Genomic DNA, 25,541 nt, shown 5'->3' with positions numbered 1-25,541 from the left:
TTTTGAGACAGAGTCTTCTCTGTTGCTCATGATGGAGTGCATTGGCACAATCACGGGTCACTGCAGCCTCAACCTCCTGGGCTCAAGCAATCCTTCCACTTCAATCTACCTCCTGAGTAGCTAGGACCACACGTGTGCGCCAACACACCCAGCTAACTTTTGTATTTTTTGTAGAGATGGGGGTTTGCCTTGTTTCCCAAGCTGGTCTCAAACTCTTGAGCTCAAGTGATCAGCCCGCCTAAGTTTCCCAAAGAACTGAGATTACAGGCATGAGCCACTGCATCCAGCCAGATTAAATTTTCTAATTTTTTTCGAGATAGGGTCTTGCTCTGTTGACCAGGTTGGAGTATAGTTGCGTGATCTTGGCCCACTGCAGCCTTGACCTCCTGCAGTCAAGTGATCTTCCAGCCTCAGCCTCCTGAGTAGCTGGGACTACAGGCATGGACCACCACACCCAGCTATTTTAATTTTTTTTTTTTTTGTAGAGACAAAGTCTAACTATGTTGCCCAGGCTGGTCTTGAACTCCTGGCCTTAAGCAATCCTTCCATCTCAGCCTTCCAAAGTGCTGTGATTACAGGCATGAGCCACCACTAAACTTTCAAAAGCAATACCTAAATACTGAAAATAAATGAAACAGATCAACCTAGATATGTATCAGTGGGTGATACAACCATACAGAATGGAAAGAACTTAAAACACGGTGATTTGTTCATCCGCAGAGGAAAACATCCTTGCGAAAAATATGTCTTAAAAAGTCTTAAATTACTTTCAGTAACTGCATTGGTGGTAGTGTTGGTATAATCATTCTAAAGTTGTTGTATGTGTACCGTAAGATAAAGTAAATGGTTATCTTGGAAATATCATATGAATTGAAGGTCTATTTTATCTTAAAAGTAAAAATAAGCAAAACCAAAGAAAACAACTCCAACATTTTCTCTAGCATTGTACATTGAAAAGACCTAGAAACAATGAACAACTCAGCAGCAGTGAACACCCCCACCACCTAGATTGTTGTCTTGAAATACGATTTACCACTATAAAGAAGAAATGCCTAATTATAGTTCTAGAGCAGGAAATGGCACATCTTTACACACCATCAAGCAAGGAATCAATCAAAGTCTACTAGGATCATGTTGAAAGGACTCAAAAGCCAACTTGATGAGGCTCTCACTACATGGAACAATGTAAGCATTAAGGTTAATAACTGTGATGGACCAAAATACATTACATATATACAAATCCATGAATTCAAAATGAATCTAAAGAGGAAAAAAGGAAAAATTAAGAACTGGCCACTGTCAGAGATGCCAGTGAACCAGCTCAATATTCTGAAAATTGGTAAATACAAAGGAAAGAATCAAACATATATCCTGGCTTTCCTGTGTAAATGATACCACAGGGTAACCAAATAGTAAATAAGGGAAAGTTTCTCTTTCTAGAAACATTCCAACATATAAAGAAGAAATGATAGAATTAGAATAGCATCCCTTTGCAACCCCTAATTGGGTATGAATCATCAATGATTGGTACCATCACAAAAAGACAACCAGATATTATGTGCATCCAAATAGAAGAATACAGTACTATACCTATGAGGTGGCTGTGTGTGTGCTGGTGTGGGGTGTTAACGCTGAATCTGAGAGCAAGCCTCTAGATGCTACAACCAACTTAACAATTTACAAAAAATACAATAAACAAAGGAACACGTTGACCACCATAAGAATGTAATCAGCAAAATCCAGGCCTTGGAAGCTCTACAGCAGCGACTGGCAAACTACGTGAGATGCCTGTTTTTGCTAACCCTTGCTCTGTGGGATAAGCAAGTTGCTTTTTTCAACAAATAAAATAGTAAGAGGAAAACAGATGGAAGGGAAAACCTCCTAAAACATTTCAATCAATCACAACATACAGATCTTACTGGTATCTGGATTTAAACAAGACATAATGAAAAAAAAAACCTATAGAAAATTGAACATTTGAATCCTAACTGTATATTTCATAATATAAAATTTTTATTTTAGGAGTGCTAATATAAAAAATAAGAGTTCTCTTTTAGAGATACATACTGAAATTTTTCAAGGGAAATACGTTTGGATTTGTTTCAAAATAATGCAGAAGGGAGAAAGTAAACAGAAGCATAGAGGAAAATAAGACTGGCCATTAACTGAAAACAGGATACACTATGCAGTATCCCTGAATGCACATAGTAATAGACTCAGTAAGCATATTTAGATGCGTTAGATCATATGGAACCTAGATACATTTGTTTCTACATGTTCCATTAGACATTATTTAGAAAGAGGAAAAAGGTCATTTTAAAGAAAACTTCTCTAAAAATGTAACCTCATCTTTTGATACAATATGGCAAATCTTGCTCCCCGATAAGAAATACATAACTGTTCTTCCTTCAGATATATTTCCATCCATTTAAAAAATGTTTGTAATGAAGTTTATTATTTAAGTGGGTATCCTTAGATATGATGCCTTCATACAACTCACACAGTGGACAACTATAGGCGTGGTCCTTGACAGAAGCTAATATCCAGCTGCCAAATAATATAAAGACCTCAACTTCCCCTTTTTGCAAATCAGTAATCTAGAAAAGGTACTCTCTCGATTTAAGAGTTAATTTTCCTCATAGATTCTTTCTTTTTTTTTTCCAAGACAAGTCTCGGTCTGTTGCCCAGGCTGGAGTGCAGTGGCACGATCTCGGCTCACTACAACCTCTGCCTCCCAGGTTCAAGCCATTCTCCTGCCTCAGCCTCCCAAGTAACTGGGACTACAGGTGTCCAACACCAGGCCTGGCTAATTTTTTGTATTTTTAGTAGAGACCGGGTTTCACCATATTGGTCAGGCTGGTCTCGAACTCCTGACCTTGTGATCCACCTGCCTCGGCCTCCCAAAGTGCTGGGATTACAGGCATGAGCCACAGCGCCCAGCCCCTCATAGATTCTTTATCACTAGGAAATCAATGTACTTAGGGACAGCCTTACAGACTTTCACCATTCTAATATTTCCTTTCTGAATATTCCAAATGATCAGCAACATTTCTCCCAGAAATGCACTTTTTCTGCAAAATGCAACTTCTCCTCCACTGCAACACACAGAGAGGCAATATACAGCCTCAGAAGCATTTGTGACTCACTAGCATTTCAAAGGCAAGAGCACTGCAGGAAAGAAAGCATGCAGGGGCCATCAACTAAGTAGTCCATGAACACAAGGCCCAAGTACTCTTCTAGGAAATACTACCCAGAGGAAATAACTGACCTGATGACTATCTTTTCTGAATCTAGTAAACAAAGGAACCCATATCTCTATTTGAAAGTACACCATTTAAAGAGGACACGATCCTCTCCTACTTGGATAACTGTGGTAATTCTAGAGCTAATATATGCCAATGGGCGCTGACTCCCTTTGCTGGGGATGTGTGCATTTATTTATCAGATGAAAGCCAACTTGGATCAAAACCACCAAACCCTCTCTGGTTATTATAAGATTAAAATAAAAGGAAATTAAGAGGACACAAAACAAAGGGTTCTTTAGTTACAGATATGAGAAAAGACAAAGGATAAGTTTTAAGCAGAAATTGATCTACAGATGTCTGCTTATAACATCTGTAAGTCACTTTAAAAAGTCCACTATGTGTATCACATTAGCAGCAACACGTTATTACACACTGAAGTGCAGTCGTTTGCAGTACACACATACCCCCCAAGTAAATTTCTAGAAATTTTAATCATTTTAGACTATGCCTGTTACAGGAGTGTTAAATTAACAAAATTTTAAATAAAGCTTTGAAAAGGATATTAGTACTTTTAAATGACTTATTTTATAACAAGTGACAAGAAAAAAAATCAAGAAGAATGTAGACTTCTCAAAAGACTAGTAACCAGAGTTAGGTTTTACAGAAAGGATGGACTTTTTTCTAAAATTCTGAAAATGATAGGAAACTCATAATAACTCCAATTATCTTTCTGGCAACAGAAATTTCAGCTGCCAATCTTTTTTTTGTCTGTTTGTTTTTGGTTTTTTTTGAGACAGAGTCTCACTCTGTCGCCCAGGCTGAAGTGCAGTGGTGCGATCTCGGCTCACTGCAAGCTCCGCCTCCCGGGTTCGCACTTCAGCCACCTGAGTAGGTGCTTCAGCCACCTGAGTAGCTGGGACTACAGGTGCCCACCACCACACCCAGCTAATTTTTTGTATTTTTAGTAGAGACAGGGTTTCACTGTGTTAGCCAGGATGGTCTCGATTTCCTGACCTCGTGATCCACCTGCCTCGGCCTTGCCAATAGTTTTAAGTACTTTGTGTATGTCACGTAAATAACTCAGTATTAAATTTAAGACAGTTACATGAATTAAAGAATTATTAAGTCAAAATAAGATTCCTTTTCCAAGCCCTTCCACCCACAATATCAAATTCATAGGACTAAATGTAAACTTACTTGGGCTGTTAGAAAGGTATCATCTTCACCTTCTTGAGCTTCAATTTCCTATGTAAAAGGGTATACAATAGCTTTGCTTTACAAAATATCTGGGTAACATGAGAATGCTTTTATGCTTATACCTGATTATCATTTGCCTTGTTTTCTGTATAATGTCTATGATACCATGGGTACTAAATCAATGCTTAATATTCAGACTATATTTTATGCCAAAAAAAAATTAGCCATGTCGCTAGAGAATCAGAAACATTTTTCTTGAGCCCCTCATTTATTAGGTAGGTAGAAGGGAAGTGTTTTAAGCATGAATACTAACAGCACTGACTCCTTAACCCACTGACTTTCTTAAAATGTACTAACATACTTCAAAGCAGGACAAATGGTCTATTTCAAAGAAAATATTTGGAAATATTATCTACTTTAAAATTAAACTTTCATAAGTAATTCCCCACCCTTGATATAACCAAAGAAATGTAAATTAAAGTAACCTTTTATACTTGCTAAGGTAGCAGAAAGGGGAAAAAACCCTACCACCAAGTAATGCTGGCAATGCCAGAATGAAATTGGTACATTCATTTCATCGTGGAGTAGGGAAAAAGCCTTAAAACTTAAAATGTCCAAAATTAAAGGAGTATATTAGAATTGTAGAAAGCAGTCTAATAAATTATGGGAAAATTATGAAATTATATGTTATATGAAAATACAGAATATCAACTTAACTCTATAACAACTATGTAAAATATATAAGAAATAAGCAAAATTTAAAAGGTTGCCTAAGGTGGTAGGATTTTAAATGACTTATAAGTAGCTTTAGTAACACATCTTTTAAAATTCTGAGACTTCCAAATTGAACTAGAAAAAAGTACTTTTATTATTTAAAACTTATCTGTGTCATGTTTTAAAAAAAACTGGCTAAAGACCTGACTTTCGATGTCCTCTTTTTCTATATCTTCTATTCCTTCTGCCTCTATTAATTCATGAGCTCTCTTGTTTTCTTCTGCAGAGAGTAACTCCTTGGAATGCACATTTTCTTCTTCATTTTCACCAAATTCTTCAGAGTCCTTTAGTTCATCATTTCCATCTTGCTCATGTGCCTCTTGATTCTCCAATTCACAGTCCTTTTAATGGTAAGAAAATTTGGTACAACTAGAGGCAAAGTAGCGTGGGCTATCCACCAAATGTTTTTGGTAATTTACACCTTTAAATGTGTCAAATTTGATCATATTTTAATATTCCCAAAGTTCAATCATTTTACCTTATATATTAACTGTGTCTTCAAAAATAGGTCTAATACCACGATCGTCAAACATGAATCTGAGTTCTCAAATTTCTCACACTAAAATGCACACTAATTGAATTGCTACTAGAGATGCTCTAAATTCCAGTTATTTAATATTTACCAAGCCACCTTCTAGGAGCTGTCCAAAAAATATGGCTTGATTTCTCCGTGTGCCATACGTTGATTTAACTTCAAAGACTTTGGAAGTCTTATACATTAAAACAAAGTTTACTTCTAATAATAAAGAACACCCAACTGCTGCATCAATGCCTGTTCTTGAAAAATATGCAAATAACTAATTGAAATGTATTTGTTTTGAAATCTACCACTGTGCCAAATGTCAATTAGGAAGGGTAACACAGGTTGGGACTGGGTCTGTTTGTCCTTCAAAGTTTATGGATATATGGTACTTCAGTGAAAACAAAATCAGCAATCTGCTCAATTTCCTCTGATTAAGTGCAGAGAAAGGGGTGAAAGCAATAAAGGTTCCTTCCTTTTTTCCTGTTCTTATGGTAAATCCAGCAGATTTAAGAAAAGGCTTCTCGGTTAAAAGGTAAAAGAGGCAGAGGCATGACGACTAATCATTCACAGCTAAACTGCGGTGAGGAAACTGAAATTTCTATCGAGAGGTGGGCACAGAAAAGAATATGATTGTTTTGGAATGTGGAGTGCTTGCAGAGCAGGGGATCTCTTGTTTGACCAAACGTACTCCAGTATGAGTTGGGGAGCGTGAGGAGTTGAAAATGGAGTACATGGCTGTATTATGGCAGAAGTATAGGCGCAAGAAAGATCAAGCGAAGTTACCAAGGAAACTTCACCTATTCTGAGGTGCCAACTTTGACCAATCTCCTCACCTATTCACAGAAGCAATTTCTATACAATTCTGGTATTTAGGCAATAGGTGATATTTACCAACCATTACTGTATAAATTCCAAAATTATCAACTGTGGGAGATGAGAAAAATACAGTCACTTAATTTCTATCAAATACATCACATTAATACTTCCAAAAATAAACTGAAGATATCTTTAAACAGAATTTTTAAGAAAGCTCCTAGGGCTGGGCGTGGTGGCTCATGCCTGTAATCCCAGCACTTTAGGAGGCCAAGATGGGCGGGCGGATCATGAGGTCAGGAGTTCGAGGCCGGCCTGGCCAACATGGTGAAATCCTGTCTCTACTAAAAATACAAAAATTAGCCGGGCCTGGTGGCATATGCCTGTAATCCCAGCTACTCGGGAGGCTGAGGCAGGAGACTCTCTTGAACCAGGGTGGTGGAGGTTGCAGTGAGCCGAGATTACACCACTGCACTCCAGCCTGGGCAACAGGGCGAGACTCCATCTCAAAAAAACAAACAAACAAAAAGTTCCCTTGTTATTCTAGATGTTATGACCAGGTTTATTTAACAATAACACAAAGGCATCCTTTGTGGCACATATAAGAGACAGTACTATTATTCTTCTGAATAGACGTGTATATCTCCTTAGGACATTTCAAATGACTATAACATTTTTATGAACTGAAGAGCTGGAAGAAACAAATTTGAAAAGTAAAAGATTTTTTTACTGAGTCATAATGTTTTTACAGTTTATGGATAATGTTTGCTTAATCATACACTTACTGGTGAAGACAACTGGAGAAAAATAGGAAGAAAGGAACAAACCTGATGGAAGATATATAATAAGGGTAACAGAATACCAAAACTTAAAGGCTCAAACACAAGGTGATTACAGGCATGCAATCATCAATTTTCATGGATCCCTGGGCAAACAGTTCCTAAAATTATCTGCTTTCAGGGTTAACTCCTCAACAAAACACCTTTTGGGGGTGGGGCTGTGTGTGTGTCTGTCTGTGTGTGTGTGCAGTGTGGAGAGTGAAGAGAGCTAGGAGGCAGGAGAGATGGGTGGGTAAATGAACATGAGCTGACTCTATGGTAAAACACACAAACATCAAGAGACATGATGACAATATGGACTAGTTTTACCCAGAAAACAGAATATATGGGGGCACAAATGTACATAATTCAAGAGAAACTATACTCACGAAATAATTCCTGCAAATACCACAATACTTAAGAACTAATAAGCAGATCACTTTTCATTAAAATAATAATAATAAAAAATTTTAAACCCTAACTACAATTACAAACAGCTTGTTCTATAGCTGTAGTATATAGAATTGCCACAACCCCAATTAAAATTACATCCATAATTTTTCTGGCCAGCCAGTTTTGAAATACACTCATTTTTGGCCCCAAAAGGCCTCGCTTATTCATCTTTAAATGGCAAAACAAATTTCTTAATTTGATCTCTCTCTCTCTCTCTTTTTTTTTTTTTTTGAGACGGAGTCTTGCTCTGTTGCCCAGGCTGGAGTACACTGGCACCATCTTGGCTCACTGCACCCTCCACCTCCTGGGTTCAAGCAATTCTCCTGCCTCAGCCTCTCAAGTAGTTGGGATTACAGGCACACGCCACCACACCTGGCTAATTTCTGTATTTTTAGTAGAGATGGGGTTTTACTATGTTGGCCAGGCTGGTCTCGAACTCCTGACCTCAAGTGACACACCCGCCTAGACCTCCCAAAGTGCTGGGATTACAGGCGTGAGCCACGGCGCCTGGCCCTTAATTTGATCTTTACCAAGTAGTAACACCTCAGCAATTTTCTCTGTGTATTTTGAGGTCTACATTACTCTAAGTTCTGTAAATTATATACAAAAGCTAAATGCAATGGCAGATAAAAAATAAATTACCAATATCCTTCCCTGTGATATCTTGTCCAGGAACTAACATATATATCTATTATCTTGTAGCTATTTCCCTGGCCAGCTTTCTACCTAAAGGCCTGGACAGATTATTATTTTTAGCTTTTGTATCTCATTTAATTAAAGTTATTTACTATATTTCTCAATTATGAGTTAATAAGATTGACAATATTATACATTGTCAGTATTATATAGGTCTTTATCTTTAACCTACATACTTCAGTGACCATTCTTCAATACAATGTACAAAATTCATGATGCAAAATACTAGGCTTAAAATAAACATCTTAACCTGAGTAATTAACACTTTACCTTGATAAAAGCATCATCTTCCACAGAAGCATCTCCACTCAACTCGTCTGCTTCATGTTTTTTACCTGTGAAAGAAGGAAAATGGGCTAACAACTGATACTTTATTACTTTAAGAATAAAAAATATTCAGAGTTTACCCTGCAATAGCACTCTCCCCTCCCAAACTATCTAACAAAGCTAATGCCAACTGCTTATAAACCACCTGGTCAGAGCTGTCCCAAACAAAAAAAGCTTTCTTACGTCATGCTGTTTGAAATACACTGTGCACATAATCCTACACATGAACCCATCAGCTTAACTGATTTGACATATATGGTGCATTTTTCTTTACACCAGTTGAATTTTCTGTCCTCAATTATCTGAGAAGTTGTGATACCTTTCAGTGGCATTCTACTGACTATATATACACAGACACCTGATAGCTAAGTACAAGATCTGTACCTCCCACAAAGCCTTTCCTATGTTCTTCTCTTCAACAAGCATTCTCTGAAATAAAAATTCTCACACTTTAATCTTCATCTTACAATCTATCAGGTGATTGATGACACATTGCCTTGTACTCTGTCTCTAGTACACCTTGCCTCTTCATAGAGAAGAAATTCCTTAAATACAGTGACTACTTTTATGCTAATTATTTATTTATACAAAAGCCTAAATATAAAGAGTGCTGGCCACTTAACATAATAACTGATTTAAGGCATGCAGAAATTACTGCAAAGTGAAAACTGTTAATAGCTTTCAGACACACTACAGACCTTCTTTGCCCATCTTCAAAACTTTGCAAACTGGTAGTTAGAATTTTTTTTTTTTTTTTTTTAAGAATAATTATTTATTCTCGAGACAGAGTCTCACTCTATTGCCTAGGCTGGAGTGCAGTGGCACAATCTCGGCTCACTGTAACCTCCCCCTCCTGGGTTCAAGAGATTCTCCTACCTCAGCCTCCCAAGTAGCTGGAATTACAGGCACAAGGCATCATGCCTGGCTAATTTTTGTATTTTTAGTAGAGATGGAGTTTCACCACGTTGGCCAGGCTGGTTTCGAACTCCTGAGCTCAAGTGATCTGCCCGCCTCAGCCTCCCAAAGTGCTACGATTACAGGCATTAAGCCATTGCACCCGGCTGGTAGTTGGAACTTTAAAAACGCTTTCCACATTAAAAAAAAAAAAAAGTTTTCCACAGAGGCAATGCTAAAAGTTTATTATGTTTTCAGGCTAGTCCACAAAATCCTAGTTAAAAATCCTTGGTGTACTAGAAATGTCATTAAAAAAACGTATCTTCTGGAACTTTACTTTAAAATTTAAAAAATTTTTTTTTCCATTTCTTTTGAAACATGAATGGATGTTCTTTCCTAAGGCCAACGAATGAACTTTTTTCCCTTTGTCTATAACCGGCACAGACAGTGCTACTACCTAGTTCAAGCTTCAGTAATCAGGGTAGAGGTTTAGCTGTTGGGATAAATATTTTAAAAGTTAGTATACCTGCATTTCCCTAGTCTCCTCGGTAGCTCCTATCTGTCATCTACTCCCAGTTCTAAGTCATTTCCACGAATGAGTGGTAAAAGGGAAAATGCTATGCTAGTCCTTCCAAGTATGCAAAAAACAAGATTAGGAGTGGGGATTTTTCTTTTACTCAATTAGTAGCTAAATGCTTGTGAGAACCAAATAAGAAATGAGGTGTGACGCTTGGTGTTGTGCTAACTTCCTATTTACAATGTTGATGTTTGCAATTTGGGGAAAACAACTTTTTGGTTTAACTTTCTGGTTTACTATTCCCTTTGTAGATTAATGCTTTGCATATAATTTTATAATTACTATCATCATTCTCTTTATCACTAAACTTAATTTGTACAAGAGAATTTCACATGAAAACAAGTCTGATTACGTTGCCCTAAAGACTAAAATTAGAAGTTACTAAAAGGGCAATCACTAAGAAAAGTCTGTTCATCTGAAAGTATTAATCTATTTAAGAAAGACAAAAAATTAAAGATGTTCTTTTCCTGAAAAGAAAACTACTACTAATTTTTTTTTTTTTGGGACAGAGTCTTGCTCTGTTGCCCAGGCTGGAGTGCAGTGGCACGATCTCAGCTCACTGCAACCTCTGCCTCCCAAGTTCAAGCAATTCTCCCCTCTCAGCCTCCCAAGTAGCTGGTACTACAGGCACGTGCTACTACGCCCGGCTAATGTTTTATATTTTTAGTAGAGATGGGGTTTCACCGTGTTAGCCAAGATAGTCTCCATCTCCTGACCTTAGGTGATCCACCCACCTCAGCCTCCCAAAGTGCTGGGATAACAGGCGTGAGCCACCCCACCCAGCTAATTAAATTCTTCTATTACATTTAGAGAAAGTTCCATAATATAAAAACCTTAAAGAGGCTACTTTTTGGGAGAAAAAAAGCTCTTTTAAAATATCAAATCCTGCTGGAAGCAATAGCTTATGTCTGTAATCCCAGCACTCTGGGAGGCTGAGGTGGGAGAATCGCTTGAGCCCATGAGTTGAGACCAGCCCAGGCAACACAGTGAGATCCCTATCTCTTCAAAAAAAAAAAAATTTTTTTTTTTGACACAGCTGGGTGTGGTGGTGTATGCCGGTAGTCCCAGCTATTCAGGAGGCTGAGGTGGGAGGACTGCTTGAACCCAGGAGGTAGCAGGATTGCTTGAACCCAGGAGGGCAAGGCTGCAGTGAGCTGTAATTATACCAACCACTGCACTCCAGCCTGGGCAAAAGAGCGAGACCCTGTCTCAGAAGCAAAATAAACCAAAACATCAAATCCTCTCCCATACCCACTCACCACCAAACAGCCTACAGAGGAGAACTTTTGGGGGAACTCCTTTAGATCATTTACAAATGCTATTTATTCCTTATAATCACAAACTGCCTTACAATTTGCAAAGCACTTAAAAAAAAATTCAGCTGATTTGTCCAGGCACCCTATGATGGTACATGGGTCCATTATCACAATTTTACAAAAGACAAAATGAGCCTGAGAGGTTAAATACCTTGCCTAAAACTTGAAAATGGTGCTGTCAGATGTGAAGCCAGGATTTCTCGTGACCAATCTTGAATTCCTGCCACTATATTTTATTATGACCTGTATAGAACACATTATTCTAATAAGGAGTGGTGAATTAATTCAATTTAATTATCTTTGAGGCCAGATGCAGTGGCTCATGCCTGTATACCCAACACTCTGGGAGGGTGGGGAGGGCAGATCACTTGAAGCCTGGAGTTCGAGAGCAGCCTGATCAACTAGCAAAACCCCATCTCTACTACAAAATACAAAAAAGTAGCTGGGCATGGTGGTGCATGCCTGTAATCCCAGTTACTCGGGAGGCTGATGCACTGGGTTCAATCACTTGAAGCAGGGAGGCGGAGGTTGCAGTAAGCTGAGATCGCCCTACTGCACTCATGCCTTAGAGACAGAGTGACACTGTCTTAAAAGTAAAATAAATAAATAAGGCTGGGCACAGCAGCTCATGCCTGTAATCTTAGCACTTTGGGAGGCTGAGGCAGGTGGATCACCTGAGGTAAGGAGTTTGAGACCAGCCTGGCCAACCATGAAACACCATCTCTACTAAAAATATAAAATTAGCCGGACATGGTGGCATATGCCTGTAATCCCAGCTAACCAGGAGGCTGAGGCAGGAGAATCACCTGAACCTGGGAGGTGGAGGCTGCAGTGAGCCAAGATTGCAACACAGCACTCCAGCCTGGGCAACAGAACGAGACTCCGTGTCAAAATAAATAAATAAATAAAAACAAATGTTCTGGCTGGGCATGGTGGCTCACGCCTGTAATCCCAACACTTTGGGAGGCAGAGGTGGGCAGATCACGTGAGGCCAGGAGTTCGAGACCAGCCTGGCCAACATGGCGAAATCCGTTCTCTACTAAAAACACAAAAATTAGCCGGGAGTGGTGATGGGCACCTGTAATCCCAGCTACTCGGGAGGCTGAGGCAGGAGAATCATTTGAACCCAGGAGGCAGAGGTTGCAGTGAGCCGAGATTGCGCCAGTGCACTCCAGCCTGGGTGACAGAGCAAGACTCCATCTCAAAAAAAAATACAAAATAAAAACTTTTTAAAATAAAGGTATTATATTTGAAATCGCAGTCCTCAGCATAATGACAAATGACATACTATGCACACTCTATCGAATTTCACTTCTTTTAGTAAAAACAGGAAAATCAAATTATACTTCAGCAACAAAAACAGCAGTCATTACTACTGAAGTGGCATCTATGGTCCAGGTACTAGGATAAATTCTTCATATGCATTTATGTACTTGTATTTTAAAATTTTATCCTCACAACTACTCTGAAACAATTATGCCCCTTTTACAAAAGAGAAACTAAGTCTGAAAAATTAGATTACAAAGCTAGTAAGTGGCAGTGCTTCAATTTAAACGCAGCCCAATTTCCATTCCTCAAAACCATTAGATCTTTGAGGAACTACAGTATGCCAGTTGTTTAAAATATTATCTCTGTTAGTGTAAACAGAAGCTCCAAAATCCACATGTATAAAATTTTAAAATGTGAGACTCACTTGCCCGATGACTATGACGCACAGGCAACAAGAGGCAGCGCTGGGGTATGTAAAAATGGTCTAACTTTGCTGTCCCATACTGTTTCCAACAGCTGTTAAAGTACAATCACACTGGACATTTAATGTTTCAGCTTGTAATCTTAAAAGCCATTAGGACAAGATTGTCAAACAGTGACGAAACTGGAGTAACAACCTGATAGATACATAATATTCAAGAAAACTGAAATTTCATTAGCTTTGGACTGCTTTCATAATTTGTAACTTTTGGCTTGTTTTACACACAGTAAATTAGAAACTATATTGTAACTTCTTTCCTTTTCTTTTTTTTTTTTTTTGAGACAGGCTCTCACTCTGTCATGCAGGCTGAAGTGCAGTGGCATGATCTCCACTCACTGCAACCTCTGCCTCCCAGATTCAAGCAATTCTCATGCCTCAGCCTCACGAGGAGCTGGGATTACAGGTGCATGCCACCATGCCCAGCTAATTTTTGTATTTTTAGTAAAGACAGGGTTTCAGCATGTTGACCAGGCTGGTCTCAAACTCCTGACACCAGTCGACTATATTGTAATTTCTTATTTTGTGAAAAAACACTTTCCCCCTCCATACAAAATATAACTCATTTTAAAAAGCTATAATGTTGCCAGGCGAGGTGGCTCACACCTGTAATCCCAGCACTTTGGGAGGTCGAGATGGGCAGATCACTTGAGGTCAGGAGTTTGAGACTAGCCTGGCCAACATGGTGAGACCCTATCTCTACTAAAAACACAAAAAAGTAGCCAGGTGTGGTAGCTCCTGGTTGTAATCCCAGCTATTTGGGAGGCTGAGGCCTCCCAAAAGCTAGAATCGCTTGAACCCAGGAGGTGGAGGTTGCAGTGAGCCGAGATCATGCCACTGCACTCCAGTCTGGGTGACAAGAGCAAAACACTGCCTCAAAAAAAAAAAAAAAAAAAAAAGGCTATAATGTTTATCAGCCAGCTCAGAACCTAGTACAACACTATATATGTGTATATAATATATAGAATATGTATAATATAATGTGTATGTAATATATATGTACAATATATTATATATCACATTAATATATAACTATATATTATATACATATAACATATATTATACATATAATATATAAATATATACATAAAGTAAATATAAAAATATATAATATAAAACCAGCTGATATTCAAGCATTATATCTTTTCTTTTTTGTTTTTTTCTGAGATGGAGTCTGACTGTCATCCAGGCTGGAGTGCAGTGGTGTGATCCTGGCTCACTGCCACCTCCATCTCCTGGGTTCGAGCGATTCTCCCACTTCAGCCTCCCAAGTAGCTGGGATTACAGGCACATGCCGCCACCACGTCCAGCTAATTTTTGTATTTTTAGTAGAGACGGGGTTTCACCAAATTGGCCAGGATGGTCTCAAACTCCTGACCTGAGGTGAGTAGCCCGCCTCAGCCTCCCAAAGTGCTGGGATTACAGGGGTGAGTCACTGCACCCAGCCGCATTATATATTTTCTGACTGATAATGGAGTAAGTCCTATGCTGGACACTAATGGAAAACAGGTCGGGCATGGTAGCTTAAACTTGTAATCTCAAACCCTTTGGGGGGCCAAGGCATTGGCCTCCATCAGGTAAAGGCATCATTACCTGAGGTCAGAAGTTCGAGACTAGCATGGACAACACGGTGGAGTCCCATATCTACAAAAAAACACACAAACTGGCCAGGTGTGGTGGTGTGCACCTGCCATCCCAGCTATTAGGTGGGCTGATGTGGGAGGATCCCTTAAGCCCAGGAGGTCAAGAATGCAGTGAGCCAAGATTGCGCCGCCACTCCATTTCAATCTGGGCGACAGAGCGAGACTCCTCAAAAATAAACAAATAGATAAATAATCTCTAGAAGTTAAAAATAAGAAAACAAGGTCTGGATTTCTATTTGGCCCAGCTGGGAGAAGGGGAGGACATGGCAGTTCAACTAACTTCGTGTATAACCCCATCCTGTCAGTACATCCTGTCACTACATCTTCAGGTCCCTAACTTTTGTAATATCAAACATGAGAAAGAATTTTAAAGACCAAATCGCCCTTAAATTCCAACAAGCAGCACTATCTTCAGCACATTTTTGTACAGTCAACCATTTATATCTGTCCCATTTAAACCTTTGCTATCAAAGCTCCTGCAGCAAATCAACTAAACAGTTTCACCTCTTTTGTCCTACAAGGAATCTAGCAACTGCCACAAAACTGTGAAAGTGGCATGACCAGGATGAAGGAACTAACTGAAAGTATAAGGCAGATTGAAGCCAAACTTTTTTTTTTGGATACACTGTCTCGCTCTTCTTGCCCAGACTGGAGTGCAGTGCAGTGGCGCGATCTTGGCTCACTGCAACCTCTGCCTTCTGAGTTCAAGCAATTCTCCTGACTCAGCCTCCTGAGTAGCTGGGATTACAGCCTCATCCCACCACACCCAGATAATTTTTGTATTTTTAATACCAACAGGGTTTCATCACATTGGCCAGGCTGGTCTCGAACTCCTGGCCTCAAGTGATCCACCAGCCTTGGCCTCCCAAGGTGCTGGGATTAGAGGCGTGAGCCACCATGCTCAGCCTGAGCCAAACTTTTATGCTTTGAGGAAAAAAACTACAAAATAAATTGGGCAGTAAACATAATCTGAATAACAATAAAAAATGAAAGCAAGATTAACTTATCACATCCTAAACTATCATAGTAAGTAACATGGCTATTTTGAAATTACAAAAAAAAAAAAAACCTAAAATATTATTTGCATGATTTAGGGTCTAAAGTAAAATGGCAAAGTAAAAATGTATATACAAGAGAAAGACAAGACTATAAACATTTATGCAGCATAAATTTGTACAGGTCAAAAAATTCTTAATGAAATCCTCTGAGATATGTTCCAGAATTCACAATTTTCAGATTTTAGAAGAGTAAAATGTTGCATATACTATTTATTAAGTTAAACCTCCCAGTGGCTTCTGGAACAGTATTTCACATTCACAGAAACATTTTGTGCAATGAAATGTATGCAGATTCACATCAAATGGGATAAATTAAGACTATAAGTAACTTTTGCCACCAAACCTAAGAAAAAACTTTCAGTTTTCAGAACTTTTTGTATTTGAGAATTCCGAATAAAGAATTTTGGATCAAAAATTGGCTGATTCTCCTCCAAAGGCAAATTGGTCTTTATAAGGGTTTGCAATTTTCTTTTCCTCCAAAGGCAAACTGGTCCTTATAAAGGTTTGCAATTTTCCTTTTAAGTACCTCCCAAACAAAAACAAATCCCACTTAATAATGAGTTTTCTTTCTTTGAGACAAGGTCTCGCTCTATCGCCCAGGCTGGAGTGCAGTGGCAGTCATGGTTCACTGCAGCCTCAACCTCCTGGGTCCAAGCAATCTTCCTGCCTTGGCCTCCCAAAGTGCTGGGATTACAGGCGTGAGCCACTGCGCCTAGCCTAAGGAAATTTTAAAATCATTTTGCCAAAATACTTTATGGCTGAGTAACTTTTCCCCTTAAACATCCACAAGAGCTACGATAAGCTTAAAAAAAGAAAAAGCTTAGTTATAAAATTTCTGCTGGAAGGGAGAGGAAGATTAAGAAGATATGCCAAACTGAAATGTTTCCAACAACAACCTCTCCCCAATTGCGTGGAGTATCTTAAAACAATCACAGGCCATGCCTTGTATTATTTGCAAGTGTTTTAACTTCTCTTCTATTAAACTGACATTTTACTAATAAAATCATTTTTCTGAAAGGCCTTGTACATTGTCTTAAACACAACAGTCATACAATATGTCATTTTGGGTTTTTTGTTTTTGTTTTTGTGGCAGGGTCTTACTCTACTGCCCAGGCTGGAGTGCAGTAGTGCAATCTCGGCTCACTGCAACCTCTGCATCCTGGGTTCAAGTGACTCTCCTGCCTCAGCCTCCTGAGTAGGTAGCCCAACACCACGCCAGTAGTTTTTGTTTTTTTTTTTTTTTTTTTTTTTTTTTTTTGAGACAGGTCTCGTCTTGTGCCCCAGGCTGGGAGTGCAGTGGCCGGATCTCCTCACTGCAGCTCCGCCTCCCGGGGTTCCGCCATTCTCCTGCTCGCTGCCCGAGTAGCGGATACAGGCGCCGCCACCAACTCGCCCGGCTAGGTTTTTTTTGTTTTTTTAGTAGAGACGGGGTTTCACAGGTTTAGCCAGGATCGGTTCCTTCCTGACTCGTTGGATCCGCCGTCTCGCCTCCCAAAGTCTGGGTTACAGGCTTGAGGCACCGCGCCGGTAGTTTTTGTATTTTTAGTAGGATGGGTTTCACCAGGCTGGCCATGCTGGTCTGATACTCCTGACCTAAGTGATCCCCGCCTCGGCCTCCCAAAGTGCTGGGATTACAGCGTGGCATCCCACCTGGCCCAAGGCCCAATAGGTCACTTTGAAAATTACTACAAAGATAATTCACATTCATTGTAATAAACCTTGAATATGCCAAAGGTATATTTTTCAAATCTCTTACATTTGTTATCTAAAGATGAACAGAATAAACATTTCTGGCACACTCCTTCAGGCAGTTGTGCCTACAAACATAAGACTGTCAAAGGTAATTTAACTGGGTTCTTAATGAGTTACCTTTCTACTCTACCAGTAAAAAGAAAATAGTCCTGCCTAACTCTCAGCACTGTTGTGAGAATCAAATAAAGCAATGCAGAAGTTTTTCGAAAACTGAAAAGTATATAAAACAATCTAGAAACTGAGTAGCACAGAGATGAATAAAAATGATGCTAATTTTCAAGCTTTAGATTAGTCAGTAGTTCTTAACTCCAGGTGTACATAAGAATCACCTGGGGGGCTTTTAGAAAATACAGACTGATGCCTGGGCCCCCAATATAACAACCCAAACCAACTCTATGGGGAGTGAAAGCCTGCTTTCTGTATTTTTTAAAACTCAAATCACTAATGCAGGTGCAGATCATGAGCCACAAAGTGAATCTATCTATAGAAGCTGTTAAGAAGAATACAGACGGAAGGTTATTGTGTTTTGATTCTCCAGACTACAGAAATATTTAAATTCTATCTACCTTCAACAAAACACCATGTATGGTGTGAATCTATTTTAGTTGTTAAAAAGGGAGGAAAAAAAAAACCCTTAAACATAAACCTCCTGTAAGTACTTGCACACATACCTACACAACCTAGATCAACGTGTGGTAATATGAAATGTGCTTTATGTGGTTGATTACTGTATTAGATTGAAACAATTTTTAGAAAGCTTTACAGAGTAAACACATACTTGATTATAAATATTATGTATGTATAGTATATGTAAAATGTTACGTATGATAAATTCAGGGTGGTGGGATTATGGGTAATCTTCACTTTCTACTTTTCTGGATTACCTAATTTTTTTTTTTTTTTTTTTGAGACAGGGTCTTGCTCCGTCACCCAGGCTGGAGTGCAGTGGCACCATTTTTGGCTCACTGCAACCTCCTCCTCCCAGGTTCAAGTGATTCTCCTGCCTCACCCTCCGAAGTAGCTGGGATTATAGGCACATGCCACCACACCCGGCTAATTTTTGTATTTTTAGTAGAGAGGGGGTTTCACCATGTTGTCCAGGCTGGTCTCAAACTCCTGACCTAGTGGTCTACCCGCCTGGGTCTCCCAAAGAGCTGGGATTACAGGTGTGAGCCATCGCGCCTGGTCAAATGTAGAGTTTAATGGCTCTGATAAAAGGGCTAATTTTGTGAAATGAAAATGACATATACAATCTCTGAGGTTGATCAACATTCCAGCAAAGGTTCAGAGGCTTTTCAGCACAGCATCAATGTGGTAAAGAATAAAAGGACGATGTAATGATTTATGTGTTCTAAAGTAAGTATACTTTACATATCAATGTGTAAGGAGAAGCCATTAGTGCTCTTGAGAGGCACCTTAAAAAAAAAAGATAAAAACTATTAATCCCTGATGTACCTGCTTCTTGCAAAGAAATATGCAATTAAAATAGGCACCAAAAGATATATTTCTATTTTTTTTTTTTTTTTTGAGACCTAGTTTTGCTGTTGTTGCCCAAGCTGGAGTGCAATGGCGCGATCTCAGCTCACTGCAACTACTGCTCCTGGGTTCAAGAGATTCTCCTGCCTTGGCCTCCCCAGTAGCTGGGATTACAGCCGCATGCCCAGCTAATTTTTTGTATTTTTAGTAAAAACGGGGTTTCACCATGTTAGCCAGTCTGGTCTGAAACTCCTGACATTGGGTGATCCGCCCACCTCAGCCTCCCAAAGTGCTGGGATTACAGGCGTAAGCCACGGAACCCGGCCCAAAAGAGATACTTCTAAAAGCAGTTAAGAAGGCCCCAAAAAGGCCCTCAGTGTTCACTCAACAAATATTTTTTGAGCAGTTATTATGTGCCATGCTCTACACTAGGCATTACAGACAGGCGAATGAAAAACTATGTCCCAGCCTTCACAGAGCTTTCAGCCTTTCGGGTGCCTAAGAAATATCTGTAACAATTATATGCCCAAAGTCTTCCTCAATGCCACAGTTCTGATTAAAGTGTCCCTTAATATCTGAACATACTACAGCTAGAGGGAAAAAAAGCTAATTACAGTACACTATGTTACTGTGTTATATGAAATGTGCTTTATATGGCTGATTACTACATTTAATCCACATAAGTTTTAGAAAGCTTTACAGAGTAAACATGTAATTATAAATACATAGTCTGTGGTATTTTCCACAAAAAATTAGTAGATGTTTGGCCAAACCTATAACCTCAAAATATACTTGTTTCTATGGGAGAAAATCAGCTTTTACACAGCATTTTAGTCTTTTGAAGTTGCCAGGTATTGCAATTAAGTTTTCGCGTCAGTAAGTACTGCAGTACACACGTTCTAAATCCTGTACTGATTAACCACATCACTTTTGCTGAAGTTAATTGGTGACTTTAAAGGCTGAAAATCTAAAAGAAAAGGATGTGCCAGTGTCAGGTAAACCAAAAGTCTTTAAATCTATAATCTCTAAAACAACCTAATGAGAAGTTAGCTCTACCTGTTTAACTACTTTTTAAACACACACCCAATTAATATAACCGTAAACTTCAACGGGTGAAGCTTTCTTCTAAGTTACCTATTTAAAAGTTCATAACAGAGTGTGAAAAGACTCAGGAAAGCCATTCTAAGATACAAACGTCCACTCTATTTACTACATGTAAAGGAATTTTATAAATATGTTGTTATAAATGTCAGAGCCCACTGTAACATTATCAACATTGTTTGTGCTTGTAATAGCTGCATTTAAAAAGTATTCTAGGAGAAACTTAAAAATGTAGGTTCCTTTCCCTCTAACCTCTCTAAATACAATCATTTTAACTTATCTTTTAAAAGTTACCCTATAGTTATTTTATAAGAGATAACCTTAATGTTTCACCAAAGTATTTTTTCCATACCCAGGAAGCCTCTCTCGTCATTTAACTTTTAATCACTACCTTAATATTGTCATAAGAATGATTTCTTTTCCTGACAAGCTATTATATATTATGTCTTGCTGATGTCTACATAATTACCTCTAAGTAATCCCCTTCTTGGCACTTTTCGTTTTCTAATAATTTGTGCTGAAGAAAAACTATACTGATTTCCTATGAGCTTACCTGTTGCTTCCTTAAACATCATTTTAGTTAAACAAAAGGAATTTTCTTCTCATTTTGGGCTATATAAGTATTAAATTTCAGAACTAAAAGAGCCTTATAGGTGAACCAGTAAAATTTCCAGTTTTACAAAAGATAAAACAGGCTCATTGAAGGAAAACTGGCATAACCAAGACGAAATTATTGTCAAGGTAGATACCAGTAAGTAAAGCAAGATCTGGCAAAAAGAACTGAATGTAGTAATTCAGCAACTTGACTGAAAAACTGACATCAGTCAGGCACAGTGGCTTACTTTGGGAGGCCAAGGTGGGAGGATTACCTAAGGTCGGGAGTTGGAGAGCAGCCTGACCAACATGGAGAAACCTGTCTCTACTAAAAATACAAAATTAGCTGGATGTGGTGGCGCATGCCTATAATCCCAGCTACTCGGGAGGCTGAGGCAGGAGAATCGCTTGAACCCGGGAGGCAGAGGTTGCAGTGAGCCGAGACTGCATCATTGCACTCCAGCCTGGGCGACAAGAGCGAAACTCCATCTCAAAAAAAAAAAAAAGAAAAACTGATATCACATTAAAACAATATTTAATATATCCTTGGTTTTAAAATCTGTTCATTACTGATATTTTAATAAGTTTCCCTATACAAATTTGTTTTCTAAAAGTTATTACTTAAACATCTTAATTCTTTTTTAAAATAGAGATAGGGTCTCACTATGTTGCTCAGGTTGGTCTTGAACTCCTGGTCTCAAGCAATCCCCCCGCCTTGGCCTTTTGGGATTATAGGCATGAGCCACTGCACCTGGCCTAAAATAATCTTATCACTGCGTAAACTGGCAGAGAAAACATCTCAAAGGCTAGAACTGAGTTGGTATGACGCATTTAAGCAAAACTGTCTCTAAAGATGATCAGTAGCGCTTGGAATTTGAGACGAGCATTCTTTAATAAGTAAACTGGGTTCGAAATCTCTCATACTAAAAACAATAAAAATAAAATAATTGAATCAATAAGCATCTTTATTGTAAATTAATTCAAACTATGTTTGGAGGTGGAGATTTACATTATATTCTTTGTAATTCACAGGATTTTCATAACAATGATAGCCGGAATTCAAGAAGACTAGAGCTTTTTGTCATGCATCTCTTAGAATGAGGCCTGCTACAGACAAATGATTAAACGTTACAACTTTTTTTTTTTTTTGAGACGCACTCCTGCTCTATTGCTCATGCTGGAGTGCAGTGGTGTGACCTTGGCTCAATGTAATCTCCGCCTCCTGGGTTCAAGCGATTCTCCTGTCTCAGCCTCCCAAGCAGCTGGGACTACAGACCATGCCACCACACCCAGATATATATATATTTTTTGTATTTTTAGTAGAGATGGGGTTTCACCATGCTGGCCAGGCTGCTCTTGAACTCCTGACCGCAGGTGCTCCACCTGCCTTGGCCTCCCAAAGTGCTGGGATTACAGGCGTGAGCCACTGCGCCCGGCCCCCAAATGTTACAACTTCTAACTGAATACCTTAAGACCTCTTAACATCAGAGTTATGGAATAAAGTTCAAGTATAACCCATACAAAGAAAAAAATTAACAAACATACTGATAAAAATAAATAATGTTTACTTTTTTAAAATGTTGTGGTGGCACGTGCCTGTAGCCCCAGCTACCAGGGAGGCTAAAGTGGGAGGGATCACTTAAGCCCAGGAGTTTGAGGCTGCAAAAAGCTATGATGGCACCACTGCACTCTAGCCTGGGCAACAGAGCAATACCTTATTAAAAAATATGTATATACACACACCCCTATATATACATACCTATATATTTACTTATATATCATATATATGATATATATCTATATGTCATAAAATGTATTGAAAAAATCCTTAAAATTTTATATTGCTGAAATTATTTCTAATGGTGAGATAAATGATGTTCCTAGTCAAAACTGAAAAAGGGGCCAGGCACGGAGGCTCATGCCTGTAATCCCAGCACTTTGGGAGGCCAAGGCAGGCGGATCACCTGAGGTCGGGAGTTCGAGACCAGCCTGACCAACATGGAGAAACCCTGTCTCTCCTAAAAATACAAAATTAGCCGGGTGTGATGGCACTTGCCTGTAATCCCAGCTACTATGGAGGCTGAGGCAGGAGAACCGCTTGAACCTGGTAGGCAGAGGTTGCAGTGAGCCAAGATCGCGCCATTGCACTCCAGCCTGGGCAACAAGAGCAAAACTCCGTCCCCCAAAAAAAAAAACAAACCAAAAAAAAAAAAAAAAAAACTGAAAAAGGGATATACACAGAAATTAAAAGTAGATGAGAACGAAATAAATCATGTTTATTTTCAATGCTAAAATAATAGTCAACTCAAACAACCTGGGACTATGACTAAGCACAGCATGCTAGGTAAAAGATATGAATCAAAACCACTACAAGACACATGGTTAACTCCTGATATACTTATTTCTGAATTTTTATCATTTTCCATTTTGAAATAGCCTCTGGTTTGTTAGCAGTCTTCTCAGGACAAGCTTCTCTAAACACAGGAAAATGTATCTCTCAAAGTGATACACTGAGTCAGAGTTATCTTAAAAGCTACCTTTAAGGTAACTTTTTTACTTCTCTAAACTACATCTTCATCTCTCCCAGGGAATGCTTCTTAGCCCTTTTCAATTTCCTTTGGCACAAACGGGGGACTTTCCTAACCTAGGAAGAGTCAAACTAGTGAGTCGTCCTCATCTCTCATACCCAGGTGTGCTTAAGATCAAAATTTAATATTCCCTTCTTTTCAAGATTAATCCATTCATTTTATTTTAGTTGCAATCATTCAGTCGTTTGGAGTAACATTTGGATCACTTAAAGCAGTAAAGAAAATTAGATTACCAAAAATGCAGCAGCTGTCCATGAGAAACTCTACATGAAAACTGTAGGTAAGGACCAGAATACAGATATATCATGTCCACCCTCTGCCACTGTCCTTATAGGAGGGAGAAATTTGCAGTTATTCAAGTAAAGGTTTCACTCACCAAGAAGCTTTAAAAAATACCTAAGTTCCATTCATAGTGCAAAATGTTCATTTAAAACACTTTTAGCTAGTCACTAAATCATTATATCCTGGAAATAAATATATCGCTCTAGCTTAAAAGTTACAAAATAAGAATCTTTAACATCCCTATAATTTAAACCTTTTTAAAGCTAATTAATCATGGATTTTCCCTCTACCTTGTTAGTATGATTGGTGAGGTCTTTTGAATTTCACTAAAATTAGGAGGTATAATGGCATAAATGCAAATTAAGTTCACCAAGTCAAACAAAGTACTAAACATAAAGGTTATAGAATTTTAATATACTAAAGAAAACAGCAAGGAGGCAAGGTGAAAGATTTGGTAGGAATTCCATCAATACTCTGCCAATTGTGGGGCAAGGTAGACATGTGTTAAACTGTATTTTATTCAGGTCTTCACACTATGAAGCATCATCACACAACTTGACTTTGTAATTTTTTTCGGAAGCAATAAAAAACTGTTCTCACTTTCTAATCAGCTTCAGCCGAATCTTAAGGGCTACAAGTCACCCAAAGCCTGGGAACAGTAACTTTTCTTCCTTGACCCAAGAAGGCAGAGTGCCAGAGGAAAATAGCAAAGAGTAGCACTATATAAACAGGGCAAGTGGCACAAGAGCAGAGGCAAGTTATATAACCAAAATATATTTTAAAATATGTTCATAACTCGTAACAACCTTTGCCTTTAGTTGGTTTCTTGTTTGGAGTATCAGTTGAAACAGTTAATTCAATATTATCTGGATCGCCTCCTTCCTCTTCAATAGCCTACATTAGAAAGAGAAGTTAATATGCTACACAATCTATCTAAACTTATTTTATAAAAACGAAATGAAAAAAAATTTAGCAAACCTCAAGCCTCAAGACATTAGAATTGCCAGTTATTTCATAAACCGACTTCAAAAATGAGCAATTAAACTACATGAAAGAGTGAGAGAAACTTTCAGGGGGAAAAAATCATTAGGTATCAAAATCGCAAGGAGTTTTAAATTCTACCATGTCAAGATAATTAAATATCACATCATACTGGCCAAAAATCTAAATATGTTATATTGCAGAAAAGTTGCTAGCTACTAAAGTAAATAACTAAAAAGAGTTTTCCTAGTTTCTGTAATGCAAACTTACTGCTACTCTACTACAATTCCAACGCTCACTCAAACCAGAAAGCTAATCAGGAATGAAAAAGTAATTATTGCGCTGATGCAAAAACTAAAAGCCTAGTGGAAAACAAAAACTCTCTCTGTCACCCACCCATCAACTCCCACTACCAATTCCCCCTCAAGATGGGGAAGAAACGGTTGGGCACAATTAAACGGTAACTTCGCAGAAGTCACCAAAGTAACCATTCCCTCTGAGGCCAAGAAATGTACACGCTCACCATGGCTAAAGGCTGGAGACCGAGCGCCTCCCAGGTCTCCACGATCGCCCCTGGGAGGCCGCGCCGGCCGGCCGCAACCCTCGCAGGCTGGCGGGGACGTCCCGGGGAGGCGGAGGCGCGCTGGGCTGCGGTGGCCGGTCCCTCGCAGGCCCGGCCCGGCCCG

General features: G+C 38.9%; 1 protein-coding gene across 12 annotated transcripts in view; it reads right to left on the bottom strand.

Annotated features, from left to right (window-relative positions):
• The window catches only part of SLTM (SAFB like transcription modulator), a 57,541-nt gene extending 32,044 nt beyond the window's left edge, over positions 1 to 25,497 (bottom strand). For 3 of the 12 annotated variants that reach the window (XM_017896288.1, XM_017896295.1, XM_017896300.1), the window contains exons 1-5: positions 25,379 to 25,496; positions 24,681 to 24,768; positions 8,790 to 8,854; positions 5,360 to 5,557; positions 4,443 to 4,490 (exon numbers count right to left, since the gene is read on the bottom strand). In XM_017896288.1, coding sequence (XP_017751777.1) covers positions 4,443 to 4,490; positions 5,360 to 5,557; positions 8,790 to 8,854; positions 24,681 to 24,768; positions 25,379 to 25,381 — 402 coding nt within the window. In that variant the 5' untranslated portion in view covers positions 25,382 to 25,496. Of the gene's footprint in view, positions 1 to 4,442; positions 4,491 to 5,359; positions 5,558 to 8,789; positions 8,855 to 24,680; positions 24,769 to 25,378 lie in introns of all 12 variants that reach the window. The other 9 variants (XM_017896330.1, XM_017896333.1, XM_017896342.1 and 6 more) reach the window with 7 other exon arrangements.
• Between the last annotated feature and the right edge of the window lie 44 nt (positions 25,498 to 25,541).

The sequence above is a fragment of the Rhinopithecus bieti genome, unplaced genomic scaffold (assembly GCF_001698545.2).
Source record: "Rhinopithecus bieti isolate Rb0 unplaced genomic scaffold, ASM169854v2 scaffold_947, whole genome shotgun sequence".
In the NCBI taxonomy this organism is placed as follows: domain Eukaryota; kingdom Metazoa; phylum Chordata; class Mammalia; order Primates; family Cercopithecidae; genus Rhinopithecus; species Rhinopithecus bieti.
The sequence above is the reverse complement of the archived record's forward strand: the minus strand, read 5'-3'. Positions and strand labels throughout refer to the sequence as shown.